The following is a 26552-nucleotide window of genomic DNA, read 5'->3' on the forward strand; positions in this document are numbered from 1 at the left end:
ATGCAGGTCAAACACGTCCCAGCAATTTAGGCCAAACAAAATTTCTTAACACCATCTGATGCTTGTGCAAGTATGAATTTATTTCATCTGATTGCTACTAAAAAAAAAGGGTAACACATTGTGCCAGTTTTACCTTGTGTCATGCCTCCAACATTCCGTTAAAACTCCACATCTATGCAGACCGCAATCCCTACAAACATTCCAGAGACATTGAAGCTGAATGATAACCATTTGTATTCATGACTAAAATGCTGCACTCTTAAACATGGAACAGTCGTCCATCATTGAGGACGTGTGTATTAATACATGTATTATGCAGTTTGTGGTTCAGTTTTTATATTTTATATATTTTATGTTATCAAGATTTTTGCCGTGTGTGTTATTGTCGTATATTATTTATTCAAGTACAAGTTAGTAGACGTAACCAAGTTTAACAGTAAAATGCATTAGTATCGGACAGTTTTGGGCCAGTTTTAGGATTAGTCCTTAGAAAGCAAGCCGACAAAATCATGTTAGTTTGTAAAAAAAGTCTCTTTGTTTGGGAGGGGGGGGGGGAAGCCACCAATGGATGTTGACGAAAAACAACGGCAGGGTAAAAATGCAGAGAATGGTGATATGCTTGATAGCAGGAAAGGAGCTGGTAGTTTTATGTCGCAAAACCCTTACCAAATTTGTAAAAAAAATGTTCATGAATTTTTTTTTTGGCCCCACTTATATTACTCTACATGGGGCTTTGTGTTCCCCATACAGGAATTAGCCCAATGAAACTTAAAAGCCATTTCTGTGGTTGTGCCATGCCGCATGCCGCATGCACGCCTCATGCGCGTGCCACACGCGTTCATGCGCGTGCCACACGCGTTCATGCGCGTGCCACACTCGTTCATGTGCGTGCCACACGCGTTCATGCACGTGCCACACGCGTTCATGCACGTGCCACACGCGTTCATGCACGTGCCACACGCGTTCATGCATTCCCACATGCATTCCTATAAGATAAAAGACGAGGCGCGCTCATCTTGGTAACCCTATTGTGGACTTTGAAGAATCTTTGGAGGGTGAGGTTTAACTTTGACTCCCAGAAGTAGCTCTGACAGTAACTTTTGCCATATTTTCTATCACATATCAAAAGTATACACAAGATGAACTTGATGTTGCAAAAATGAAATGGAATAAAACAGTAATTCTCCAAAACATCAAAACGAGCGTGCAGTGTGCAAGTTTAATTTTATGCCTTCGTAAAGATTAGAATAAGGCCCCACAAATCCCTATGTCCAGAATGCATGTGACATATTAAAAACAAACATTTCCTACATTTTGTGCATTTCCTAAATTTTGTGCAGTGTTATTTGATGCCGAAATTAGTATGTTTTACTACACATTAGTCTGCACACATGAATTTTTTTACTTTTGGTAAAGTTATGTTAGGGAAATAATTTCAAATGTTGGTGAAGCTGATGCGAATGTGACACCCCCCTCCAAAAAAACCCCCCAAAAAACAAACAAACAAATAGGACCAAAAAGTCACAAAAAGCACATCATACAAATTAGAATTGGACCATACCAATTATTCAAATTCCAAAGGACGAATGTATTATTGTTGTTCAAGTTCTTCCATTTCTTAATTATGCAGTTTATTAAAGATATAGTCCATCATTTGTAATTTGTGCATTTTGTCCGTTTGAAGCAACAAAAGTGTTCAAAATCTAATGAAGGATACTGGACAACTAACCTGATGAAGTTTCAGCTCAGCTTCAGCTGTATATTTCGAGAAAAACAGCATTCTAGGATCTCAATTTCAAATCAAAAGTTGCTGAATCATGTTTTGAATTGTTTTAAATTGCAGCTAAACGCGATGTCGCGCACTGATCCGACGAATTACAGCAACCACGCGCGCGTGTGCTTCGTGCCAATGCTTGCGCGTGCTTCGCCGAATAACAAAACGAACTACTAATTTAAATTTTCCTAAGACGCACCATTGGAAAGGCCTTCTTTCGTTGATTACCTCAAAATGACAGCTTGCCAGAAAGAATAATTTCACAGGAAGTCTTGTCCCCTTACCATCTTTCAACCAAGTATGTTTTTCAACAATAATTACGCCAGTTACTTTTCGGATGGCTGCAAATGATGGACTATAGCTTTAACGCAAAACAGAATCAGTACTTACTGATGAAGCTCTACACGAAAGGTATTTTGATCTATCTGTTTCCACATTTGTAAGATAAATGAAAAAAGAATAGTCTTGAAAAAAAAAAAAAAAAAAAAAAAAAAATTCCTATACCATTCCTAAATTCTTTGCACTTTTATCACAGCATTTGTCTCATTTTCTAAGGAGGTAATACTTTTGTATTAAAATTCATTATATAAAATAGTTTTCAAAATTTGTCATTTTATCTATACACGATCCTGCACAAGTATACACTCAAATAGTGTCTTCAACAAAAAGCAACCAGCGTCAAATTTGATGCATCTGTGGCAGAATCGATGGATTGTTTGAGGTTGAATGTGGCCGCTGACCAGCAACTGACCCAACTCTAAATTAAACTGCCGAAACCACAGGGGAAGCGGAGGAACCATGCACTTGTTACAAAATACCCCGGCCCAGGCTTTTCATCTTTCCCCTTAAGCTTTCTGGCCACCCCGGCCCCTTTCCAAAACTGCATGGCTGCATTTATGGATGCTTTTCATTCTTTCAATTGTGTCTCCTGAGTGCCGAAACCCACGTGGGCACTCTTTGAGCATAAAACGCCCCAAGAGAAAGGGAAATAAAAGGAAATCAAATTGAAGTTTTCCTTTTGTACCGTAACCAGCGAAAAGAAAAACTCAAATTGTGCGTTCATTCACGCACGCATACTTTATTGGTAGGGGATATATATATTGTGTTCATGTACATGTACATGTAGGTCGAACCACTCGTGTGTGGGAGTAAACCAGGAAGTGTATGTTATTCTATGTCTCTTGCAGTTGTGCACTTTCTGCCTGTCCCAGTACTTACATTTTATTTTTTTAAAACATTGATTTCAGGGATTCTACTTGCATATACATATGCTTGCTTCAATAACAGTTTTCTTCAGCATAATAAATGAATTGGATAATTATTATGAAAGATAATCTCGAGTATTCTCGAGTATTTTCGCCAAAACGTATTATTGATGAGCTTATAATTAAGTTACTTATTTGCACATTTACTTTTATAAGAGTATATGGAAAATCATGTGAACAATGGTAACATCATGATATTAAGCCCAGAAAAGCCCGACGAGCGAGTCTTGACAAGTTCAACAATAGCCCCGCTTAATAGAGATTATGGTGGTTTTAAAATAATTATGTCTACGTCAAAATGTTTTTTTTTACGGATACAGTGGGGGATTTATGTTAAAATTTGAAGGTCAATGTTGTACGTGATATCATTATTCAAGACCTTCGCCCGTGGATACGGATGAAATGATTAGGGCCTAACTTTTTTAATAAAACAATAATTGATCGTTGTCAAATTCTCCCTGTTATAACTTCCGGTTCGATGACGTCACGATCCTGAAACCTTGCAAAGTCGTTTATAATATATCTGGGCAATTTAGTAACATTTTGACAAAATTGATACAATGGAGACATTTTGATTTCATTATTACTCAGTAACAACAAAAGTTTTATTTCAATTTTGATGAAGTCTGCTCTTACAAACTGCCATTGTGTTCTTTTAAATCCTCACATCCCACTATTTATTTTTACTTTCACCCTTAGTAAATACTGTGGCGAAACAGGGTGCCTGCAGACTAGTCTAATCTATGAATTATGTATGCGCGCATAGGTCATTAATATTAAAGGCGCGTAGACCAATCCGCAATGAAATATATGGCGTGACTTGAGCATCAATAATGCATGAACGCGCGTAAGCCAATCACCAGCACGCATTGCCCAAAATTGGGGCGCTTATAAAGAGGTGTTTGACATCGCCAAGCCTCTTCGTTCCAAGATGGCGACGGTGCTGTAAACCCGAGACCTCATTGTGACTCATTTCTGCGATTTCGTGCTAAATCCTGAGGGTTATTCAGATTTAGGGACAACGTCCGATCAACATAGTTACTTGGTGCGACCGGTGAGTTGGTGGAGTCTCTCAGGTTTTGTTATTGACTCAATTAACTGTCTATTATCTTGGAGAATTGGTGACAAAGATTTAGTCGGGAATTAAGACTGACTATTTTGTCTGGATTAATTAGTGCTAGAACATAAGGGGCTAGGAGTTGTGGAACTTGGTTTGAGAGGCTAGTGGGGCTGCGATTCGGTAGTAGATTGCTTGTCGTGGGTTGGACATCATTTGGTGGGGTTTTACGACTGAGGCGATCATTGCCGTAATAGCTTGCCTAACGAGTTACTCTTTGCCGTGTTCTGAGCACTTGTGGGGGTTACTGGTTTTGTGTGTGTGGGTTATTGCACATAATGATTATAATTATTGTGTAATCGTGTTGAGGGGTACCTTTCCTGGGTGAGGGTTATTGGAATTACACAGTTCAACCTGCTTCGACGCTGAGTCGGGTTGAGGGTTACCTTTATTGTGTAAGTTATAGGGACAGTTCAACCTGTGTGAGGGTTATTAGAACTGTGCTACTTCATTGTAATTGTATAAGTTAATACACACGGTGCAGTTGACCGCATAAAGTTCATCTTTCTGTTTATATTGTTAAGTGGTGCAGTTGACCACGTGTTACGTTAGACTAAGTTACTTCAAAAGGGTGCAGTTGACCCTGGAGGTAACGAGTGAGGGTTATTGAGATATTTACGTCCATAATATTTATCACCTCGTACATTGTATATTATTGTAAATTATTGTAGTGATTATTGAACAAATCCATTGGTGATTAAGATCTTTGAATAAATCAAATCTATAATCGTCTTTGGAATCACTTGTCTCTGTGAGGGTTACTCAGGTTCATCGTGAGGGTTACCAGGATCACTGCGAGGGTTACCAGGTTCGCTGAGGGTTACCTAGGTCTGCCGTGAGGGTCACCTGATGCACCTTGAGGCCTACTGTCGCTACTTGTGTTGCTCTAGTTCCATTCAATTAGTTACTCAGTCACAAAACGGTGGTATATTTCCACCAAACGAACAGCCCCTAGGCTTAGTCCACCGTTCGTTAATTGTCCCCCCTTTCGTTTGGGTAGCCGCTCACCCGTTCGTTAGGCTAATACATATTTTTTGTGGGATAATAGGTGTGGGTTGGAGTCCTGGGATAAACAAGATCAGTCCCCTGGGTTCCGCTAGCCCCCCGGTTCCGCCACAGTACCCTCTCATTTGTTATTTTCTTAACCACAGATAACACATCAATCACCATTTAACATTTCCACTTGACGAGGCATGCTTTACCACTTTGAGAAGTACAAAATACTTGAACAAAAACCACAAGGCTTATAGGCAAACCAACTGATACAGATGACAATTCAGCTGATGATAAAAACAATGTATCATTGGCTGTTTATCTAGTAGACTACTCATCAATTGAAACATATTATTTTTAGTAAAATCATCAACACATACATTTACTATTAAAACGTTAGGTAAAATTTAGGATAAGAAAATTGTGAAAAAAACACAATTTTTTTGACGTAAAGTTATTCCAGTGAATGCACATCATTAAAATAAATCTGGCTTTATGACACGTGTATCTAACAATTCCTCCATTAACTTGTTATTAATTTTGACCATTTAAAAGACAAATACATGTATATCATTATCGACCTCTGGTCGTTTGCGAATGCTTCCATTTCTACATTAGGAATTATTCAAAGTTTAACTCTCAACAGTTCAGTTTTTCATTAGTAAAAACATGTATATTTTTTGAAACTCTACGAATAAAAAGAAGCGAACACGTCTTAAATACCTTAACATTAATATTGTTCATGTAAACTATATTTCTGGTTTTTTTCTGTATTCCCCTAATGCTTTCTTTCCGCATCATTTCCTTGTCATTTCTTTCCATATATTTCTTTTGCTCTCAATGTATATTTGTTTATTAATATCAATCGTCGTCAACGTTCGCTGCATTTTTACGGCATAGTTTGATTAACGTCTTAACTTCAGATTGAAGTTAAAACATGGCTGATCCAAATTCACAATAAAACTATTCTCTTCTACGTATGTCTCAATCGTGTGCGATAAAATGGATAATCATGAAACTTCATACATATATGTTTTACTTCAACAGTTGATGAAAAAAGTTAAACCAATCTTAAAACCAGAAGCATCGTAAAGGGAAATGCTTAATGAAACTCGAACATGACTGATCAATCTTTATCTCAAATATAAATGCATATAATGAAATTCAAATCGAACGCAAGACATTTCCCTACGTTTATGACGTAAGGGTATAACGTCAATTATTTGGGGTATAATCCCGTTAATGCATATATTGAGGTCGAACTAATAGCTAAATTAATACCAAACACACCTTCCATTAACTCCAACGTACAACTGAACTACGATCTACATTATTTCTAAACATATTTCAAGTGTGTGGCAGCAAAGCACAGTATAATTTTATTTTCTTTTGAAGCTGCAGACTTTTCCTTTAGCCATATATCATAGTATAATACATATGCGAAAAAAGTATTGATACAAAACGACGCATCTGCCATATTTTGGCCAACACATAAACCTGACCATTTTATGCTTTATCACACGAATGATTAGTCCCGCTACAAAAAAAAACCCCACCCCCCAAAAATATCTTTTTTTTCTCAATGTCTTTCCCCCAACATTTCATATCAATTTATCAACATATATGTTTTACTACCATGACAGTTTGAGATAAAACAATTCTTACATCTAAAAACATCGTAACATATTTCATGTGTGTGGCGGCTAAGCATAGCATAACCTTTTGAAGCTGTACACTATTCCTCAAGCTATAAATCTCTCAATATCAGAGTATGATAAATATGGAAAAATGTAATGATTCAAAGCGACGCGTCTGTCATATTTTGACCAACACATCAACTTGAACATCATAATTATCACACCAATAATTGGAACCGCCACAATTTCAACACACAAAAAATATCGTAACAGTTGGCTATCACTCAAACTTAAGACACTAAAACAAACTCTTCTCGGTATCTAAACTAAGCTGGATACCTTTTCAAAACTAAATGTAATACAACGCTTCTGCTATCTCTCCAAAGCAATACGATTGCAAAACTAAATATTTTGCCTTCCACTAGAAACTCTTGTTGTAGCATGAGTTATTTTATCAAATGCACAACATTGTCTTTCAAGGGTGTGGAATCCACACAACAAATTGTATATCTTTGTACATGCATACATGTATGCAGTATATGGGTGGTATTTAAATTATTGTACAAGTATTTGATGACCTTGCTAATCATGAGAAATGTGTTTTTTTGGTAATTTTATACCAAGTACTTTGCGCTTAACAAATGTCCTACATATATTGTTACAAATACAAAGCACATATAAACCCTTGCGCTCGATTTTTTTCTATGTGAATTTCCAAATCGAGTACAGCTTATTTACAAACACCTTAATCCTACCTCTTGTCTATGTAACCGTAAACAAACAAAAAAGCATCTACAATTAACAAGCTCACGGGTGTCTCTTTCAACAATTTAACTGTTACTTGGCTATGAACAAGGAACAAGACAGAATCAGGCATAGGAGTCTTCGAGCAACTTCTGACAACGTCAAGATTTATTTTAAAGTAGCATCAGCTTCTTATACGTAATTGTATTATCTCAGTGCGTATAAAACAGATGAGAAAATAAGAAATTGACGTTTTTGACGTCAGTACATCAAGTGCAGCGCCCCAGTGTCTCCTGATGACTCGGTTATCTCCGACTAAGGCTTATCAATCGAAGGCACGTGAACATACTATAATAGAATTTATACAGAAATTCAGCATAGTCAAAATGAAGCGCACAAACTACACACGACATCTAGGCCCTTCGAGCCATTTATTCAGTTATTTTCTTAAACGAATGCAGCTTTTTGCCTATTTGCATCATGTCTAAAACAACCTGATACCGATTATCTCTTGGACAAGGTTCAGTAGTTCTTTACACTTCTCCAAAACGTCCGCTGTGCTGAAATGACTGTATTCCTGCCCACTTGTCTTTGAGTTCCTCTGTGGGTAGCGAGGTTTAGTGAAGTCGCAATTCCGACGAACGAGTTCAAGTGTTACTTCAAACACTCGAACAGAAATGACGTCCCTGTGCCGGCAAACTGTTCTTGCTAGAGATATTAGATCGTTACTGTTTATGTCTGGATGTCCGTCCAGACTGTACTGAGCAGCTTTAAGAGCAGTTTCTGCGGCCTGATGTAACTGGAAGGCTATCCACTGAGTCGGAACTGGTTCATGTTGGCTCGTCTGCTCTGCAACCTTAAGGTGTTCCTTGGCCTGACGGAACCATAGCCGTGCTTGTCGTAGATCTGGGGTCTCTCTGGTAAAGGACGGTGGAACAAAGTTGCCATATGATCTGTTTGATTTGGCGCCGGTAAAGGACGGCGGCACAAAGTAACCTTCTGATCTGTTTGATCTGGCGCCGGTAAAGGACGGCGGTACAAAGTTACCATATGATCTGTTTGATCTGGCGCCGGTGAAGGACGGCGGCACAAAGTTGCCTTCTGATCTGTACGATCTGGCGCTAGACTGACTTCGGTAATACTTCTCTTGATATTTTCTGGCTTCCTCCCTGTCCCTATCGACATCTGATTCCCAGTTGGAATACTGATCAGAGCACCGCTGGCTGGACTCATCATCCCTCTCATGCCTTTCTATTTCCTGTTTGAGGAATTGGAATGCCTGACTGGCACGTTCCTGCTGGCCTGGATTCTTATCGGGATGCCACTTGCGATAGAGACGGTACAAAACTTTTTTACGTTCCTCCAGCGGCATTCTAAATACTTCGTCAACCTCCTTCTTAATCTGCTCTTCGATTTCCTGCATGTCTTCTGGAAGAGCTTGTTCAACATCTGCCGCAGATGGAACATCAGATGTGGGTTCTCCGGTGAAAGGAACGACTGTCATGTCTGGTTGTTTCTTTGGTCGTAGGAATTTATAAAGTGTTGTCACTTTAACAATGATGGGATCCTTTTCTCCGATGTCAATTTTGAATCGTTTAGATAAGTTGACTGTCTCATCACTCTTGTCAATCTGCTCAAGGATTGTTGCATATATTTTCTCAGTAGCACCATCCGCCGGTGTTTCTGACGGTACCCTATCACCCGTGTCAAATGCAAGGTCGTCGTTGTCATCGTACTGTAACTGGTCTGCGTCGTCAATGTCTCTTTCATAACCTACTATGTCACCAACGAGGAAACGATTGTAGGGATCGTGATCAAGGAGGTGATAAATATCTCTAGGTATTAGAGTTCCCGGTCTGTGCTCGTCTGGTTCAACATCTGGTGTTGTGGTGTCGTACTCAGATATGTCAGACTTGGAAAGAATTGTATTCATCTCCGCAAGATTTTGACAGTCCAAAGCATCCGCACAGAGACTTTGATGTTCAGAATCTAGTAGACCTCCTAGGAGGACATTGCAACATTTTGCAATTTGCCCAAAAGTCAAACTCTTCTCCTGAGATAGTGAAGAGTGTTCCAGGTATATTATGCCCATCCGTTTTTCGAAATACGCGCTCCGCGAGTGCTGTTGCTCTGCAATCTTTTGTCCATCATTGTCGTATAAGCCAAGTTTCAATTCGGCTTTGCAGACGAACTTGTCAAATTGCTGGAGTTGCGTAATGCGCTCTTTAATGTCGGCACTCGGTGGATTGTTTTTTAGTTGGTGTTGTGTAAGTCTCAGCAAGACTCGAGTCATCTCCTCTGATTTCACCTTACGCTTGACGCCTTCCAGATAATCACAATGCTGTCCAGCGGGGCAGTCTTCATTGGTGTCTAACGGCTTCTCATTTATCTCATTCCCAAGATTCTTAGGTCGGAGAAACTCTGGCAGAAATTGAACGAGACGCATTTCCTCCTGAAGCCCAAATCCGCATTGCGTAAAGGGAAGGATGAATTCTCTGTCTGTGGATGCAAGATTAAAATGCTCCATTTGGTTTGGATCAGCATAGTACAGATCTGTTGACCTCCTCAAAAAGTATTCTGCATTAGGTAAATAAAGCTCGGACACAGAAAACTTTGATTGATCCCTCTCATTGCGTAACAGTCGGAAAATTGTCCGAACAGCACTCACGGCTTTATTTTTTTCGTTGGGATCTAGACGTTCACGACCACATTCCACTTTCATTGACGCCAATACTCCTGCCAGCTGGTCCAAGGAACATGACTCCTGGGCTCCAAGCAGTCTAAGGATAGTATCAAACTGTGCCAATTCTCGTGGTGCTTTGTACAAATACGGGCGCAAAGAGGGCTCAAGATCTTGGTCCATTTTAAACACCAGCTGATCCGCTCTCACCAATACACGCCCTTCTTCCACAAGACATACTGGAGTGCACTTCAACCGACGTTTAATGTCCCCACCATGCTCAGCCATGTTTAGATCTTTCAAGTATCCCAGAATCTTGCCCATGACTTCTTTCAACGTCTCTCTCTGTCCTGCTGGCAGCATGTCTTCCTTGTGAATCGCATTCCATTTCTCCATCTGTCCACAAATGTTTTGTGTATGCAAAATAACTTTGTCAGCAATTGGAGACGTTTCAATACCAAGACAGCTATGAACAGTTACACCGTTTCCTATGATGTAATTTGTCGGTACAGCCTCTCGCGGTAATACCATACACGCTGTCCAAGTTAGCTTTAAATTGGCATCAGACATCGATCCTTTGTATGCAATGAATGCAGGCGCTTGGTTGTTGTTATTGCCGGTTGAAGACAAGGAAGGGTGGATTTGTAGCAGTTCAGACTTAATTACGACGGATGGAACGAACTTGATTGTAGCGATGGTCTTTAGGAAGTCTGGATCACGGAGCTCACTGTTCATGTCAAGTTCATTTATCAGAATACGAGAGATGACACACAATTTCTCCCATTTTTCCTTGTCTTTAACTTTAACAGCCCTCTTTTCTACGTCGCGTGCAAACTGAAGGAAGTAGTCTTGGGTTACTCTTGAATGAAAACCAATCTTCTCCAGCAAATGTTTCAAGTTTCCCATGGATTCAGGCAACAACTTGATTGGGTCGATCATAGCGTTGAAGACACGATTGGCACCGTCGTAGAAGAAGCTTGCATGTCGCAGAATACCTGTTTCATCTGGAATGAACGGAATGTGAGAGAGCTGCTTCAGAATTTCCTTTCCCTTCTGTTCATGAGCCTCATGTATGACGTTGTTTATGATGAATTTGAAATGCTCCAATCTAGCATTTTGGCTAAGCACTTGGAAACTGGGAAGTATGTACGTGAGGTACATGTCAGCTTGTGTGATTGGAGTTATTCCAAGCTGTTTGTAGATCCAAACCAAGCTACGATTGGGCTCAAGAATAACACAGCTCATGTTGTCCATCCAGGTCTTGGCTTCAACCATCAACATTCCGTTGCCTTCTGCTGTGTGGTAATGATCGAAGTGGTGAAGGTCAGTGGTCTTCTCTTCTTCAAGAAGTCTGAAAACCGGGAGTCTTTTGACAGTTCTGATGCTGTCCCGTGATAGATTTTCATCCTCCTGAAAATACTGAAGAAGGGTGTTGCTCTCTGCGAGTGTTAGATCACCAATAACCCCACCTGTCTCAAACACATAATTGATAACACTTGTGACAGCCTGCCGTGATTTTGGCAAAGCCAAGTGTTTTTCCAGGAATTTGTCTAGTCCCGGTGGAGCGTGTGACACTAGTGCTAACTTACCAGTTTTATACGTTGGTTTGAGCTCGCACATGGCTAATGTTGCGATTTCTGGGAGACCAAGTTTACGCAAAGCACAGACTGTCTGCATCCCAAGTCCAACTGTACTGTTTTGCAGGAGTAACACTGTTTTAGATAAAGAAGGGGGCACCAGTTTACCGGACGTAGTTGGAAATATTGGCCAGTGGTTGATGGAATCCAGCGAGCCCCCCTTCAATGTCTCACTGCAGATAAATGCCCAGAGGTGTCCAAGCCACGTCTTGGAGGGATGGCCTTTTCTGTCTGGCGTCCATTCCACGTGTTGTGTGCAACCCTGCCACCTCTCGGGCAGATACTTCCCAAGATATTTAGCCAGCTCAGTGATGGTAAATTGTTTAAACACTCCACTGCTATAAGCTGCCATGGAATTCCCTTTCCTCTCGAACCAAGCAATGCAAGATGAAACAAGCCCGCTGTGAAGGAATATATCCTTCAGACATGGTAGCAGCCTAGAGTGGTCTGTCACATATGAACCATCACATGTTGAAAACTCACGCAGCATGCCATCAGATGTTAGACGGATGGGTAAGCCATTCAACTCAGCTGGATTTCTGATACCTTCAAGGCAGTACTCAAACACAGTACGTAGAGTCTTGATGTTCTTGAATTCGGTTGTCTCCAAAGGAGCAGGGAGGGCCTGTGCCACTTGGTGAGATCCAGATGAAACATGTTGAACTACTGACTTTGGATTAACAAACTTTGCTTCAACACCACAAGCTTGAAACGCCAAACATACGTCAGGGGAGCTGGCCAGTAGGTTAAAGTTGACCCTCAGTAAAAAAGAGCGTATTAACTCACGTGCTGTATCATCTCTCACTAAGTTCACACCTGCTTCGGGCGATGCGGCATTGAAGTTATCCGTGAAAGCAAGACTGCCATCACTGTTTGGATGATGCCAGGTGGTTGTGACAGCATCTTCGGTTTGATGTACAACAGGTAAAACCTTCAAGTTTTCCTTACCGATGTACTGGAGTGTCGCTTTTGCTAGGAGTTCCCACTCTCCATGGTACATCTTTAAATGCTTTGGAAAAAGGTCATCATACCGACAAAGGTGCTGTTTCAAAGACTTGACATCAGCTCCCCCAAGTACTATTGGTCCCGCTTGCTCGATTAATTTAGCATAGGCTGGCGTAAGTACATATTCCACTAGTATTCGGTTCCATCTATGGATGAGACCTCTTTCGTCAGAAGTACCTGATTTCGCATAATCATCGCATTTTGCAAGATTCTTTCTTGCCGAATCTAACTCAAACGTCCCATTCACATGCACTGGTAATCCGGTGTAAACCGGCAGTGGGAGAAAGCAGTAAGCTTTGCACGGCTGTTTGTGCATCTGACTTGGTGCCATCTTCATTCTGCTGTCCTTGAGGAGAGCCGCTACTCCAGCTCGTGGAAGAGGCCTCTTTAAACTAAAAGCTCTTGACACCGAATGAAATTCAGGGAGAGAACCTTTAAATCCGAGCCTCTGAGAAATGAGCCATGTTTGTTCAATGCCAAGCGAGTCACTTGTCACGAGGGTGTATACATGGGACATGGGCTCTACTTTCTCACTGGGGTTGTCTGTGAAACGCTTGAGGTGCTCCGTGAACCTTGCACGTCGTTCTTCGTTTTGTGACAATTTTGCACTGATGCAGTACTCTGTTGTCAGTTTGTTGGTGTGTTCATCAATGCACGAAACACTTATCGATTTGATGTTGTTAAGGAAAAGAAGAGCTTCCTGTGACACCTTCTTGAAGTCACCAAGCAATTCCTCTACTCTCATTGGAAAGTAAGTCTCTCGGGAAAGCACTGACGGCTGCTTTCTAAGTGGAAATCGAAAAACTGTTCCCCCCTTTCCATTAAAGAAAGGTATATCCTCCAGATATCCTTTCCACATGTCAGGGAATTTCTTTTTGAATCCATCGTGTGTCGGTAATTTTATCCCGGGTGACGTATTCCGCGTCGCTGGAGAGAACATCAAAAGCGGATCAAACACACAAAGGGTGTCACTGTTGCTAAGGAAACTGGGACAATCAGTCAGGTGGTAAACTGCATTGAAACCGATTCCAAATTTCCCAGTTGTTGCAATGTCGTCTCTCTTTCCTCCAACGCCTACCCTTTGAATGCCTTTGATGTCTGCTTCAGTGAATGGCTTGTCATTATACACACAGAGCGATGGAAGTTCTCCTACGGCAGCCCAGGAATCACATATGACCTTCTTTGCTTCATGATGACGTGGATCATAAACAAAGTGTATTTCTGTTGATCCTGCATCATCAGCATTTTGAAGAAGCTCTTTGAATACATCAGAAACATTGGGATACGACCTCAGTATGTTTTTCAGACGATCCGTTAGTTCTTCACTCTGGCCGAAATCTGTTGCAAATCCCTGCAATAGTGACCAGCTATCAATGCACTTCTCCCTTCGCGTGATTATACCCAAACCCTTAGCATCCTGGGATGGTATAGATGGATGTGTGTACTTTTCTTCAGCACGACTTTCCTCCCATTCCATGTCGTTATATGTCAGCTCGTCGGGTAAACGCAAAACCCCACATTTATCTGGGACATAGATTAAGCCTGTTTGTAAGCTGTTTTCTTGGCTACCTCCAGCGTGTTTTCCATGCTTTCCTGCCAACATGGATACAACCTCTGACAACATTGACGTCGCGTTTTTCAGGTCAGATTGATTCAGAGGTTTCTCGCCATATGTGTCCTTCAGAAGCTGGAGAGTTTGGCGGAAGTCATCCACCTGAAATTGATCTCTTACATCGCAAATCCGCAACAGGTTGCTGAACTGAATGAGGTCATGGGAAACTTTGTACAGATATGGTCCATTTTTGCCTTCGTAGAGAAAAGCAAGCTGCCTACACTCTCTGAATTGACCATCACAGAAGACGAATCTCATCGAAGAAAGCTGGTCAACAACATCACGATGCTCTTCATTGATAGTAACATCACCGTTTAGAGACTCCGTACAGAATGTGCTCTGGAGGTATGAATATATGCTGTGAACCATAGCAGATGTTTGATAGGCAATCTTGGGTGCTCTATCAATTAGAATACCAAGCTGTACAATGACATCACCGACTGCAACTTGTTTTCCCGTAAATCCAAGAAAGGTTTTGACCGTGTCACTCATTGCCTCTGACCCCAATCTGTTCTCGTCCAAGAGTGGTCGAGCTGAACCAAGAAGGTTCTTGTGTTCTCGTGTATGAAGCATGGCTGCTGGCATAAACTCGTCGTCAGACTGAAACCAATCAATAGGATAGCCTGGGGGCTTCTTCAGGACTGGAAGGAAAGCTGCTTGTCGGATTCGTCTAGTTTGATCGGCTGTTGGCTTGTCAGACCTTCTGAGCTTTTCATCTATCAGCTTTAGAAGAGTTATGCACCTCTGGTCAATATTGTCACTATGTGACAAAGATTGTGCTCTCTCACATATATCATCCCAAGATAAGTCAAGCGAAGCCATCCCTAGCTGGGATAAAGACAGAAGACGTTCTTGTTTACGATACAGCTCCCCATGTGGAAACCGGCAGTCAGTCTCGCTATACAGTGATCCAACTGGTGATTCAGGATTCACCAAATCCCGAGGTCTTGCCAAGTCTTCGCCTTCTGGGGAAGTCGGTATACACTCTGTAGCCTTCAGTAATTTATCATAATCTTCCAGTTTTCTTTCTCCAAGACGAAGATCCAACATATGAAGAACGATCTTGTTTCTGTGAATAGACTCGATGTCTTCAGGGTAATTCTCCAACATTGGAAAGAATACCTCAGACAAAAATCGCTGGATGTTGAAGGTGTTGTAGTCGAAAGCCTCTTGAGCGTCTGCTTGTCTTATGCTGTCAACTATATCTCTTTCCAGCTCCACATATCTTTTTGGGTCCTGATGCTTGTTTAGTACGGTTTTGATGCTTCTTCTCAGTTCGTCGGGATCTGTCAGTGTCCAATCAGTGAAGAAGCATTGATGCACTGATACCCACTTTCTTTGGTCAAAGAATACTTCAGGGGCATCGACACTGCTTCCTATGTTCCTGTAGAAGGCATTGACGAAAGGATGAAAGTCACTTTCAGACTCACTCCGTCTTGGCCACAAACACTGAAAATTGCGTGCATCAACAACATCTTGTTCTTGCAAAATCTGAAGATCTTTTAGTAGATTTGTAAAAGCACGCAACAAGACCGATTCCATGAAGCAAATATTCCAACGAGTCTCAAATTCTCCCGTATCGGAGGAGGGTTTGCTCCACAGCTGGCGGCGATTAGGTTGTAGTAAGAAGTTGCCATTGACATGAAATCGTAGACCGGTTGAGACATCAAGAGGGAGATAGCTAAAGGCCTTGCCCTGGGTGGTTTCAGGGGTCAACCCTCTTAGTAATTGAGCAGCAACCCCACCACATGGCATAACTCCAGATTTGATGCCCTCTTTGGTAAGGGCGAGATCTAGAGGCTTCCCCGTTGCCATGCAGGAGCTGAGGATGAAGTGGTATGCTTTCTCTTTGGGTTTCTTGTTAGTACCCACACCCAACACGCAAGTTTCCAGAGTAATTTTCACAAGCATAGTTGTCTCTGGCACTGGCACGCTGTGGCCTGGGACTTTCACACGTTTTGCTGTTGCTTTCAGGATTCCGCGTTGAGTTTTGAAGTCATCAGCTGGAACTGTAATTGAACGTGGCAGCTGTCTGACTTGTGAAACAGTGACAGATATCAAAGGTTTTCTATCGTCGATGTTTTCAGATTCAAATTCTTCCACAGTAACACAAGCCACGTTCTGAGTGAAGAGAAGGAGGGTAGAAACCGATTTCTGCAAAGCCTTTAAAAGCGGTTCAACACTTTGCCTGGAATCAAAGACAGAATCAGAAATTTGATTGGGCTGTTGGCCATCAGCTTCCGCTTTCGTCCGCAGTGGTAACCTAAAGAGTGTGTGCTCGTAGTGTGCAGCCTCAGGCAGCTTACAACCAAAGATGCCATTGTATGGTTGAAACTGGTTCGGATAACAATCAAGCGTCCATCTGTGGCTTTCATTTGTCAGATCAAGTTTGATGCCTGGCTGCCAAGGCTTGACACGGGATCCTAGATGGGTTGTTCTGGGATCACAAATAAGCACATACGGTCCGCTGACAACACTTGGAACATCGGTCAGGTGATAAACTGACGTGAATCCCAATCCAAACCTCCCAACTTTGTCAAGCTGATCTTTCTTGCTCTGGGCAGCTATATTGCAGATATTTGTAATATCATCTTTTGAGAAAATGCCATCATTGTGAGCCCAAAGAGCAGGTCCATGACATGACTTCATTCCTTCACCCAGTAGGTTGTGAGCTGTGTGCTTGTTTTCGCGCCAGTCTAGAAGGAATTTGACTTCAGTAGCTCCAGCATCGTCAGCGTTTTGAATCAATTCGTTAAAGATGCCAGGCCCTTCCTTATACATATCAAGATTACGCTTGATTGCATTCACTGTCGTTTCGTGTGGACCAGCAACATCGTATCCATACTGTACTGCTTCAACGGGAGCAATGACATGACTCAGTGGTTTTAATCCCAATTTCTGGGCAACCCAGTTCGGTATTAACTCATGACAGATTGGCCTGTCGAAGTCTTGAAAACCTTCTTCGAATATTTGTCTTGCAAGTCTCTCCTCATCAACATACAGGCACTGAGATGAACATGCCATGTGCAGCTTTCTTTCTTCTCTCTGCCTTCTACATGGAACGAGGATCCCCGACATGTTGTTGTCAAATCTTTCATGGTTTACGATGTGCCTTAAGATGTTGCAAACAAGATTTAAGTCTGTCTCGTAATCCTCTTGACTGGAAACTGAGCTGGCTTCATGCTTTTGACTGACAATTTTCAGCACTTCGCAAAGGGCGCTGTCTTGGAAGGTCTCCTGGACACCCATGCTGTTCAGGAAACTTCTGTACTGAAGATAATCCTGAGGAACAATGCGTAGATGAGGGGTCAAAGTAACACCAAGTGTGCCGTTGCTCAGGGCCATCTTGTCAGGAGTGGTGAAACCAAAACCATGCCACACCCATGGTTGTGGAGCACTCATGTGCTTATTAAAAAGGTGTCTCAATGGTAAATTTGCCACAGCAGTAAAGAAGGAATATATCGTAGACACAGTAAGAGCAACACTATACGCATTATCATGAACATTCTGGTAGTTGTTTGCAACATTCTTGAGGTGAAGAACTACCCGTTCGACGTGTTGGTAGTTGCTGGAATCAAGATTCTTTTGCCATCCAAAGACATTCAGTAGTTCACTTTTGACATCATGTAACCCGACAAGAGGGAGCACAGAGCCTTGAATCAGTGCAGAATCAATAAGTCCTACTTGCCTGGGTGAGTAGAGTTTATGGGAGTTTCCAATCCAACCAGCCTTTTTAGGGTAGTCTGCAGGTGGTGAAGCTTCACAAGGAACCCAGGACAGATCTTCAAGAAATTTAAACAGTGCTTTACATATCATGTTGCTCGTGACCTGCTCACTTAAGATAGCAGGATAGCAGTTGATATGTTGTAAAAGGACTGATCCCCTTTCAACATCAGCTCCGCCTGTGGTTTGGGAAACCTCTTTTGCACACCTTAAAACATCATCTGGTGTCACATTTGCCTCTGATTTGAGTCCGATCCGTTTCAGGTAGTTTAGGAGTCTTCCTTCGGAATACTGTCCCACTGGAAACTTGTTACTGCCGCCTCTAAACAACACCTGTAGAGTTTCAGAGGGCTCAAACAGCTCCTTTGGACTTGCTCTGCATCCAGAAATTGGAATGAACTTAAGACCTGTCACCAAATGGTCAAATCGTGGTTGCTCCAAGACCCACTTCATGATCTTCAGTGAACCGCCGTCACTGTAGAACCCTTTCTGTACTGCAGGAAGGACGTTTCCTTGTAGAAACTGATCAACAGATTGCTTTTGAACATCAAGTCGTAGCAGTAGGTTGTCCGACTCGTCAGATCCTAGAATAAGGCATCGACGTCTGAAAGCTCTAACCGGTAATCCAAAAAAGTCACCAGGAACTGCTTTTGGACATGTCTTCACTGAGACATATTTCTCATCACTTCCTAGAAAGAAAGGGAGAGACTTCAAGATGTCACTTTGTCGGGTCGTTAGGTGCTGGAGTTTTGCGAGGAGAGCACGTAGATCGTCTTTTATGCTTGAAGCCAGTCTTTGAACCTGTGCATCGAGGTTATTGTTGCTGCATGCCTCTAGAATGGTCATTACTCCTTCAGGTGTTGGAGCACTAACAAATCTGTTGACATGTGGGTGATCACTTACATAAGACGGGAGATCCCGTATAACAACGGCTCCGATAGACTCAAGAAACGAGCAGATGTTATCTGACAACCGTGCAGGATAACGCCCATAAGAGCCCCCCTCCCGCACTTGGCAAATTAGCCTATTCTGTTGTAGTCTGGCAATGCTATCGCGTGCAACTGGGATGAGGGGAATACCTCTGAACGCCTCAAGGTCTGTTTTCACCAACCATCTCCAAAACTCCGCAAACCACTCCCTTGTCGGTTGTTGGCCTCGTCCTGGGGTCCATGGCACGGTATCATCTGTTCCTCCTCTCCACGTGCTTGGAAGCATCTCTTTCAACAGAGGTGCAACATCATTAACGCCAAGAGGTTTTAGCTGTGTGTACGCCTCCGTTTTTGGATCGGTCAACAATGCTGATGGTAGATCGCTCGCAGCAAATCTTGACGCCCCATTTAGGATCAGAGAACTTGGATTCTCTGTGGTCGCAATGTATACTTTAGGCGCATTGTTACTAAACGCAACAAAATCGCCATTCTGCAAAGGAAGTAGAAACAGGTTGTTCAGATCACAAACTGTGTCGTTGGTCACATATGTAAGAAGCTTACACTTCTCGTTTCGTGACAGGAACTGCAATGGATCCCCTCTGATACAGATTCTCATGAGTGCAGGTGTAACCGTGTGGTAACACACACCTGCCCATCGAAGAGACTCCAGAACGTGGTTTGGAGGCTGTGTAACAGGACAACCTTTGTTTCTTAGCACTTTTGAAACCAATGCGCTTCCCTCAGGGTCAACATACAGGTCCGTTGGCTTCATCCAGTAGCCGCCATTATGTTCTGTGTAGAAGATGGGCTCGTTCGCTACCAGCTGCAAGAAGTTTTTGACTCCTGCTAACCAATTTGCCTTTATGTTCCCGATGGAAGGCCAGGCTCTATACACATCTAACGGCTGCGTTGGATCGGACGGATCATTACTCTTCTGAATAGCAGACAGGATAACCTTTGCGTATACTTCGGGAAAAACTTCCTTTGTGAGGAGCTCGTTCCAGAGTGCCTTGTTGTCATGCTGGGACTCTTGATCTGGCCACTTGATACTGCGACGGTTGTCGCCAAGACCAAAGTAGCCATGAACGTGGACTGGCAATCCGGTCTCCTCACTTTCTGGCAGTGGTAGGAAGCAAAACACACGACCACTTTGCTGCTCGTCATCTGAACCTCCCGTGGAGCTAACTCGGAAGGACATTCCCATCCATGGCAGCAACTTCAGTTCCTCATCTTTGCTCAGTTCCTGGAGATGTCTGGATGTGCTATTGTTTTTTAAGGTGTTCAAGGTGATGTATCGGCTGGTCGTTTGAGCTGTCTGTGATCCAGTTTGCTTCTGGATTCGTACACAGTTCATGGTTTGAATGTCCTGCTTCGAGAGGATCTGGCTCAGGAATGTTGTTCTGTTCAATCGAAGCTGATGGCGATCTTCTTGGTGGATCTGTACCTTACAGATAAGTTTAGGATTCACATAACAACAATCTCTTTCATAAACGGTTATTGATTCTACATGTTTGAGGAACAACAGAGAGATCTCCGCGTCTCTCTGGAATGACGCAAAAAGGTCACGCACACGCTCATCATTGGTAAAAACCGACTTACTGATCAGTGATTCGCTGGTTCGAAATGGAAATCGAAAAATAGTACCCTCTAAATGACCACTGTCAAAGTTTTTGTGATTACAGTGAAACAAGTCAATCAGGTAAGGTGAAAACTGGTTTGGAAATTTAGCCAGAAGATTGGCTGACATCTTCCACTTCTTACCACGTCTGCCTATGTATCTTGTGTTGGTGTGAGTGTCATGGATGAAGTGCTTCTCTAGTGGGTCCAAGAAACCGATTTTGCTTCCACTAATGATGCAGGGCATGTCTGTAAGGAGAAAGTATCAAAAGCCAGATAAATTCTTCTTCAATAACATTGGTATAGAAAGGCAGTGGTGACAAGGAAGTTTCATATAGGAGGGTAGACCTACACATGCATAGCTAACCTGTAAGATGGTAGACGGAAATGAACCCCAGGCCGAACCTCCCAACCTTGGAAAGATCTTCTAGCTTCCCACTCTGCTCAGGGTGCTGGATGTTGTACCAGTCTTGCTTCTGAAAGGTTGCATCATTGTAGGCATACAGAGCTGGTCCTTGGAAGTCCTTCAATGTCTCAGACCACAATTGATGGCTCGGATGTTGCGACTTGTCGTAAAGGAAAATCACATTCTTTGCTTCGGCATCATCTGCATTTTGTACAAGCTCCTGAAATTGACAGACATCTCTATTAACCAGGACAGCTTAAACATCATTTTTCCTGACATAAAGACCAAACTCGTGAATAAATAACACTTGTACAGACGAATATCCCTACCTTCAAGATCTGTCCACCTTCTGGGTATTTGTCAAGAACCCTCTTAAGGTAGATGTGTAGCGGTGGCAACTTCTGCCCAAAATCGCCGTCCTCTGCAACATGAAAAATTAGTCTGAAGTATAATTGACATAACCAACACGAAAGAGTTCAATTTGTGGAAATTTATAAAGGGAATTTATTTATTCTATTTCAGGATCCATATCTAATCATCATCATCACTCGAGTTAATTATTGGTGTGATCAAGATGCAGTTATTCCAATATCAAGGATACTAAGAAACCTCTTAAAAACAGTGGTTGAGGTTCATTGTTAGGTGTTGGGCCTAAGCCCAACACCTATTGTTTTTGCTAGAATTCACCATTATTAGGTGTTGGGCCTGAGCCCAACACCTATTGTTATTGTAAGAGTTTACTATTATTATTTTTTTTTATTCTTCAAGACACAATTCTTCTCCAGAACTGTTTGTCAACATGAACACATATATGAACTTCATTTGTCAATACATGAATGCACAATCTACTGAAGATGTGTTTTTTTGTAATTACGTCATTGTGACGATATCACGGGTCACGTGACATCACTTTAAAATTTAATAAATTTAATCTTTGAAATTCCATATAAAATCAACCGTGACAGACCGGAACTTGAATTTTGCGGGAATCGACATGTTTAATAATACATGCTTTTCATTTTATCTCGTGCGCGTAAAATCACGTGATCCTTCCTTTCGGTCGAAACCGGAAGTGCCTAATAATTTTAAAGTGGAAAAAGATATGAACTTGCTTTTAACGATTTAAGTGTCTGCCTGGATTCACCTTCAAAAAAAATAATTGGTGACGTCATGAAGAGGGGAGCGCCCTCTAGCGGCAGGTTAAAAAACGCGAAAAACGCATTTTCACTTGAGGTCTGTGGCGAAGTTTGCGGTAATCGCTTCAAAATTAATGTACATAATGACCATAATGCAGACAACACCTGTGCGCGAAAAAAAAATTGATTACGTCATCAGACCGGAAGTTACAATAAAAAGACCTTTAAACCTTCAAAAATTGCTAAATAAAAAACCGTGATAGATATAATCAAGATTTGGCTAACTACAGCACAGTTAAAATAGCTCTTGAACTTTCTGGTAATGACGTCACAATGACGTCATCAAGTATCATATTACAAGCAATCAAAGATTTCTAGATTTAATCTTTGAAAATCAATATAAAATCAACTGCTACAGATTTGATTTTGATTTTTATAGCAATCGATACAATATTGCACGGTCTTCATTTCTGGTATTAAGTGCAAAATCACTTGACCCTTCCTTCCGGTCGAAACCGGAAGTGCCTTATTATTTGAAATTGGCAGAAGATGCGAACTTGCTTTCAAAGATGTGAGTGTCTATCTAGGCAGTGCTGTACAAACATTTTACAGGTGACGTCATCGAATGTTAGAGCGCCCTCTGGCGGCATGTTGATAAATTAAAACATAGATTTAAACATGCATATTTTGAGTTGATGTGTGTTGCAAAGTCTGCGGTTATCCATGGCCCAACGCCGTGTGGTTGTTCATACAACCTCTAGTTCATGTTGCTGTTATATGAGAATATATATTATTTATGATGGAGTCTTTAATAAAAACAGGTCATTGAACAAAACCTTTCACCAATAGCACTTACCATCACTGGAATCTGACATTGTGTTTCAATTCTGCACTAGATGATCTCGTAGCAAACGTGCATACTTTAGTAGGATTTATTCCCTCTTTCTCCACGTCAAGTCTGTAAAAGTGACGTTTGTTACGAAAAGATTAATTAATAACACAAACTATAAGGGTGATTCCATAAATGTGGGGGCCAATGGATTTTTGTGTCCCTCTTTACACTGTGATATTTGTTTCCATAGTGTTACCAACAGTGAAATATATACAAACGATTTTAGTTGCCCAAAATATCTGGTATGAAACATCTAACTAATTTCCTGACAATGTGGGTCTCCTAATTACAGTTCATGGTTTGAAGTGTAAGGGACACAAAAGTTATGACATTTTAAAAACTGATTTGGAAATGTTCTTATCGTTCTTATTTGTTATCAAATACTACCACGTGCACATATGTGTATGAAAAAGTGCCCTTCATTATGTTAAAGCAACTAAATAGTGCTATAGAATGGCACTATGATTTCAATGATAACTACATGTAGTTCAGAGCGAGGTTCACAAGTGCTGAGCCCAAATGTTTGACCGTGTAAACAAGACCCAAACACCGTGTAAACAATGTTTCTGAGAAATAAAAAGATTATTGTGTTCACTGGCAAATCCAGATGTACATAGGGATACCAAATGGTTTCCTGCTACGCAATCATGCACTGGGTTATTATTTTTTAGTCTAAGCAAGTTATTTTCACAATTAACATTGATGTGTTATCCTGGGTTAGACAAAAATACATTTTAAAATAAACACTCCACATTGAGTTTGACGTTTTAACACAACAAATAGCAGAAAATGAATTTGGTGTCCCCTTTACACATGAAAACGTGAATGGGTTTGACAGGGTATTTTTTTTTCTGGAATGAATAATGTCTTATTTTGGCTGCAATTAATGAGGAATGCCAATAAGTTAGACTGAAAAATATAAATGAATCCCTCTCTATCAATTTTTCCATTTTGGGTCAAACAGTGACAAGTTTAAACCCAAATTTATCGAATAACTCATAAGTGTGTTCAAATTCATGGATAACAGGCTATTGGAACACAATATTTGTGGTTGCCATCATCTTGTGAGGACAGAGTTTTTTTCTGAAATTTCCTATTTGGTTGATATATCCAGAAAGTACGACATTTAATCAACGGCACGGGTTGCAAGTGTTACCTATTCTGTTTAAATCTAACACATTCTTATGACATTATTACATGACTTTGCTGTCTCTCATAATTCTTTCTCCCTTTGATCATATTAACATTTCATTGCAATCCGTCAACCGAAAAGCCAGGATGAAACGTTTAATACGTATCATCAAATAAACAACAAAGCTGAACAATGGGGGAAAAAACCATTATGAACACGGATAAAGTACGCAAACTTTCATAATTTCCTACTGGATTTTTTTTAAATTTAAACACATATACATTTTGTTTTTGCTATACGGCATATGATTTTCTTAGCGTGCTTTCTGCAGTCGATGTCTCAGCATGACATCACTAACAAACTCACCCTGGATACAGTCTTGCAATTTAATTCGCAAATGAAATACTGGATAAGGATTAAACGACTTTAAAAAACAAATGAAACACCAATTTCATGCTCAGCGTCTGTCCCTTAATACGCAAAAATGGCTGGTATCATGATTAATAATACCAGGAAACATATATATATATTCATACTACATGTATATGCATATTATAAAGCCAGCCGAACCTGGTATACAAATAATGAATGTGTTATGGAAGGAGTAGTTTCATGAGATGAAATATTGACTGTTCCATTCAACGAGGCGTTGTTTGTTATATAGATCCTTGCCTCGGGTGCTATGCGCCCCTCGAGTGTTAAATAGGTCATATCCCACAGGTGCACAGCATCAACGGTTGGTAAATGAAATGGGACAAATGATTCAATGTCGTATGACTAAATTCCGCCAATCAAATGACGAGGTTAGGTGTTATATAAAAGCCAATAATGTAAAGTCAAAACATTGTCTGCTCTTGGTTTTTTCCCTCGGCACGCAATACCACTCAAAGTCAGTAGCAATCACGCCCTGTGTTCGTGCACCACACGATCGGCTTGGTACTCTAACTGCGCATGTGCACATTAATATTTTAACGATGGATAACAGCGCAAGACATGGGGACATGCAATAATAACGGAATATGAAATCTGCCTATATTTTTCCTGCAGTCAAAAAGACAAAGATTATACACAATATGTATCGGACATAATAAGTTGAACTATCAAAAATACTGTAAAAAGAGTTGCACACAATGTACTCACAATAAGCTGTTAAAATATGGATCAGGATTGCATTAAAGTCGTTTGAGAAAAAATAACAGAATAAAGTGATATCATCAACAAGACTTTTTTGAATGATATCAGATTCGAAAGTGACTAAGCATGAATAAATTTGGGATCAAGATTATGGTGGGATTTACGTCAACATTCGAGTGTTTTCCCTTTTGCATATAGTTAAAGCATTTTCATCTCATGAGACTCGGAGTGGATTCTGTTTTTCTTTAAGGATTATACATGCGGGAATCTAGTACCTTCCTAAACTTGCCAAGTGCCTGACCAGTCAATTCTCGGCTCAGACGGCTCATGTCGAAAACACCAGAAAAAGTAATTCGTTATGCTTCCGCATCGGGAGGGCCGACCAAGCACACAAATTCATGTCCGGATCTCCGTTATTAACGTGATGTGGTTGAGGATATCCAGCGAATAGGGAAGTTCATTCCCGAATAATTCAACTTGTGATGAATGTTAAAAAAAACCCACAGAACATGCATATTCAACAAGTTATAATTAACAACTCACCATTAAAAAAAAATACTGTAAGGTACAAACTGTTTTTTATTAAACAAAAGGCGAAATAATGACGGTGTTTCGATGTAAGTAGAGCTTGAGCTTGAAAAGTAGAAACAGCCAATGACAATTACAGGAAACAAGGAAATAAAATCGAGGACCACTAAAGAAAATCAATACATAATGTATCAGACGATGGAGGGGAGTGACATTTCTTTCTGCTTTCAAGACATTGTAATACTCCCAAGAAGATGGTGCAAAATAATGAAGCTAACAATTGCACACTTAGCTCCACCCTACCACCTAGACCCTACGCAAGGACTAGCTTGAGTAATTCCTGATGAGCTTGTTAAGCTGGAGTTATTCAAGCTACAAGGACACCAGATGTGCATGTCAAGCTGCGTGTTTGCAAAGTATTGATGATGGAAATTGGAAGCATATATGACTTACCGATCATGCCAACATGCATAATTGTGAGTGCGTCGAAGACATATTAATGGAAGCTATATACATGTAGTACCACCGAACACGCTTCTTGGCTCAATCTCACACACGGGCCTGTGCAGTTTTCCAATCTGATGAATTTGG

The 26552-nt window shown here is 41.1% G+C and overlaps 1 protein-coding gene across 1 annotated transcript; it reads right to left on the reverse strand.

Annotated features, from left to right (window-relative positions):
* Positions 1-6730: 6730 nt before the first annotated feature.
* Positions 6731-23150, reverse strand: LOC119732308 (sacsin-like). Its single transcript, XM_038205767.1, has 4 exons — positions 23132-23150; positions 21469-21560; positions 21101-21359; positions 6731-20982 (listed from the first exon to the last, which is right to left on the reverse strand). The coding sequence occupies exons 1-4, from the start codon at positions 23148-23150 to the stop codon at positions 8015-8017; spliced, it is 13338 nt and encodes a 4445-aa protein (XP_038061695.1). The 3' UTR covers positions 6731-8014.
* Positions 23151-26552: the final 3402 nt, after the last annotated feature.

Source organism: Patiria miniata, unplaced genomic scaffold (assembly GCF_015706575.1).
Source record: "Patiria miniata isolate m_02_andy unplaced genomic scaffold, ASM1570657v1 HiC_scaffold_24, whole genome shotgun sequence".
NCBI classification, from domain to species: domain Eukaryota; kingdom Metazoa; phylum Echinodermata; class Asteroidea; order Valvatida; family Asterinidae; genus Patiria; species Patiria miniata.

What these genes read in the sequence shown, in the direction of transcription:
- LOC119732308 (XM_038205767.1), bottom strand. An exon ending in AAGGTGGACAGATCTTGAAG is followed by an intron (nt 21,360 to 21,468) that starts GTAGGGATATTC and finishes TGTCAATTTCAG; the next exon opens with GAGCTTGTACAAAATGCAGA. An exon ending in TTCCGTCTACCATCTTACAG is followed by an intron (nt 20,983 to 21,100) that starts GTTAGCTATGCA and finishes TTCTCCTTACAG; the next exon opens with ACATGCCCTGCATCATTAGT.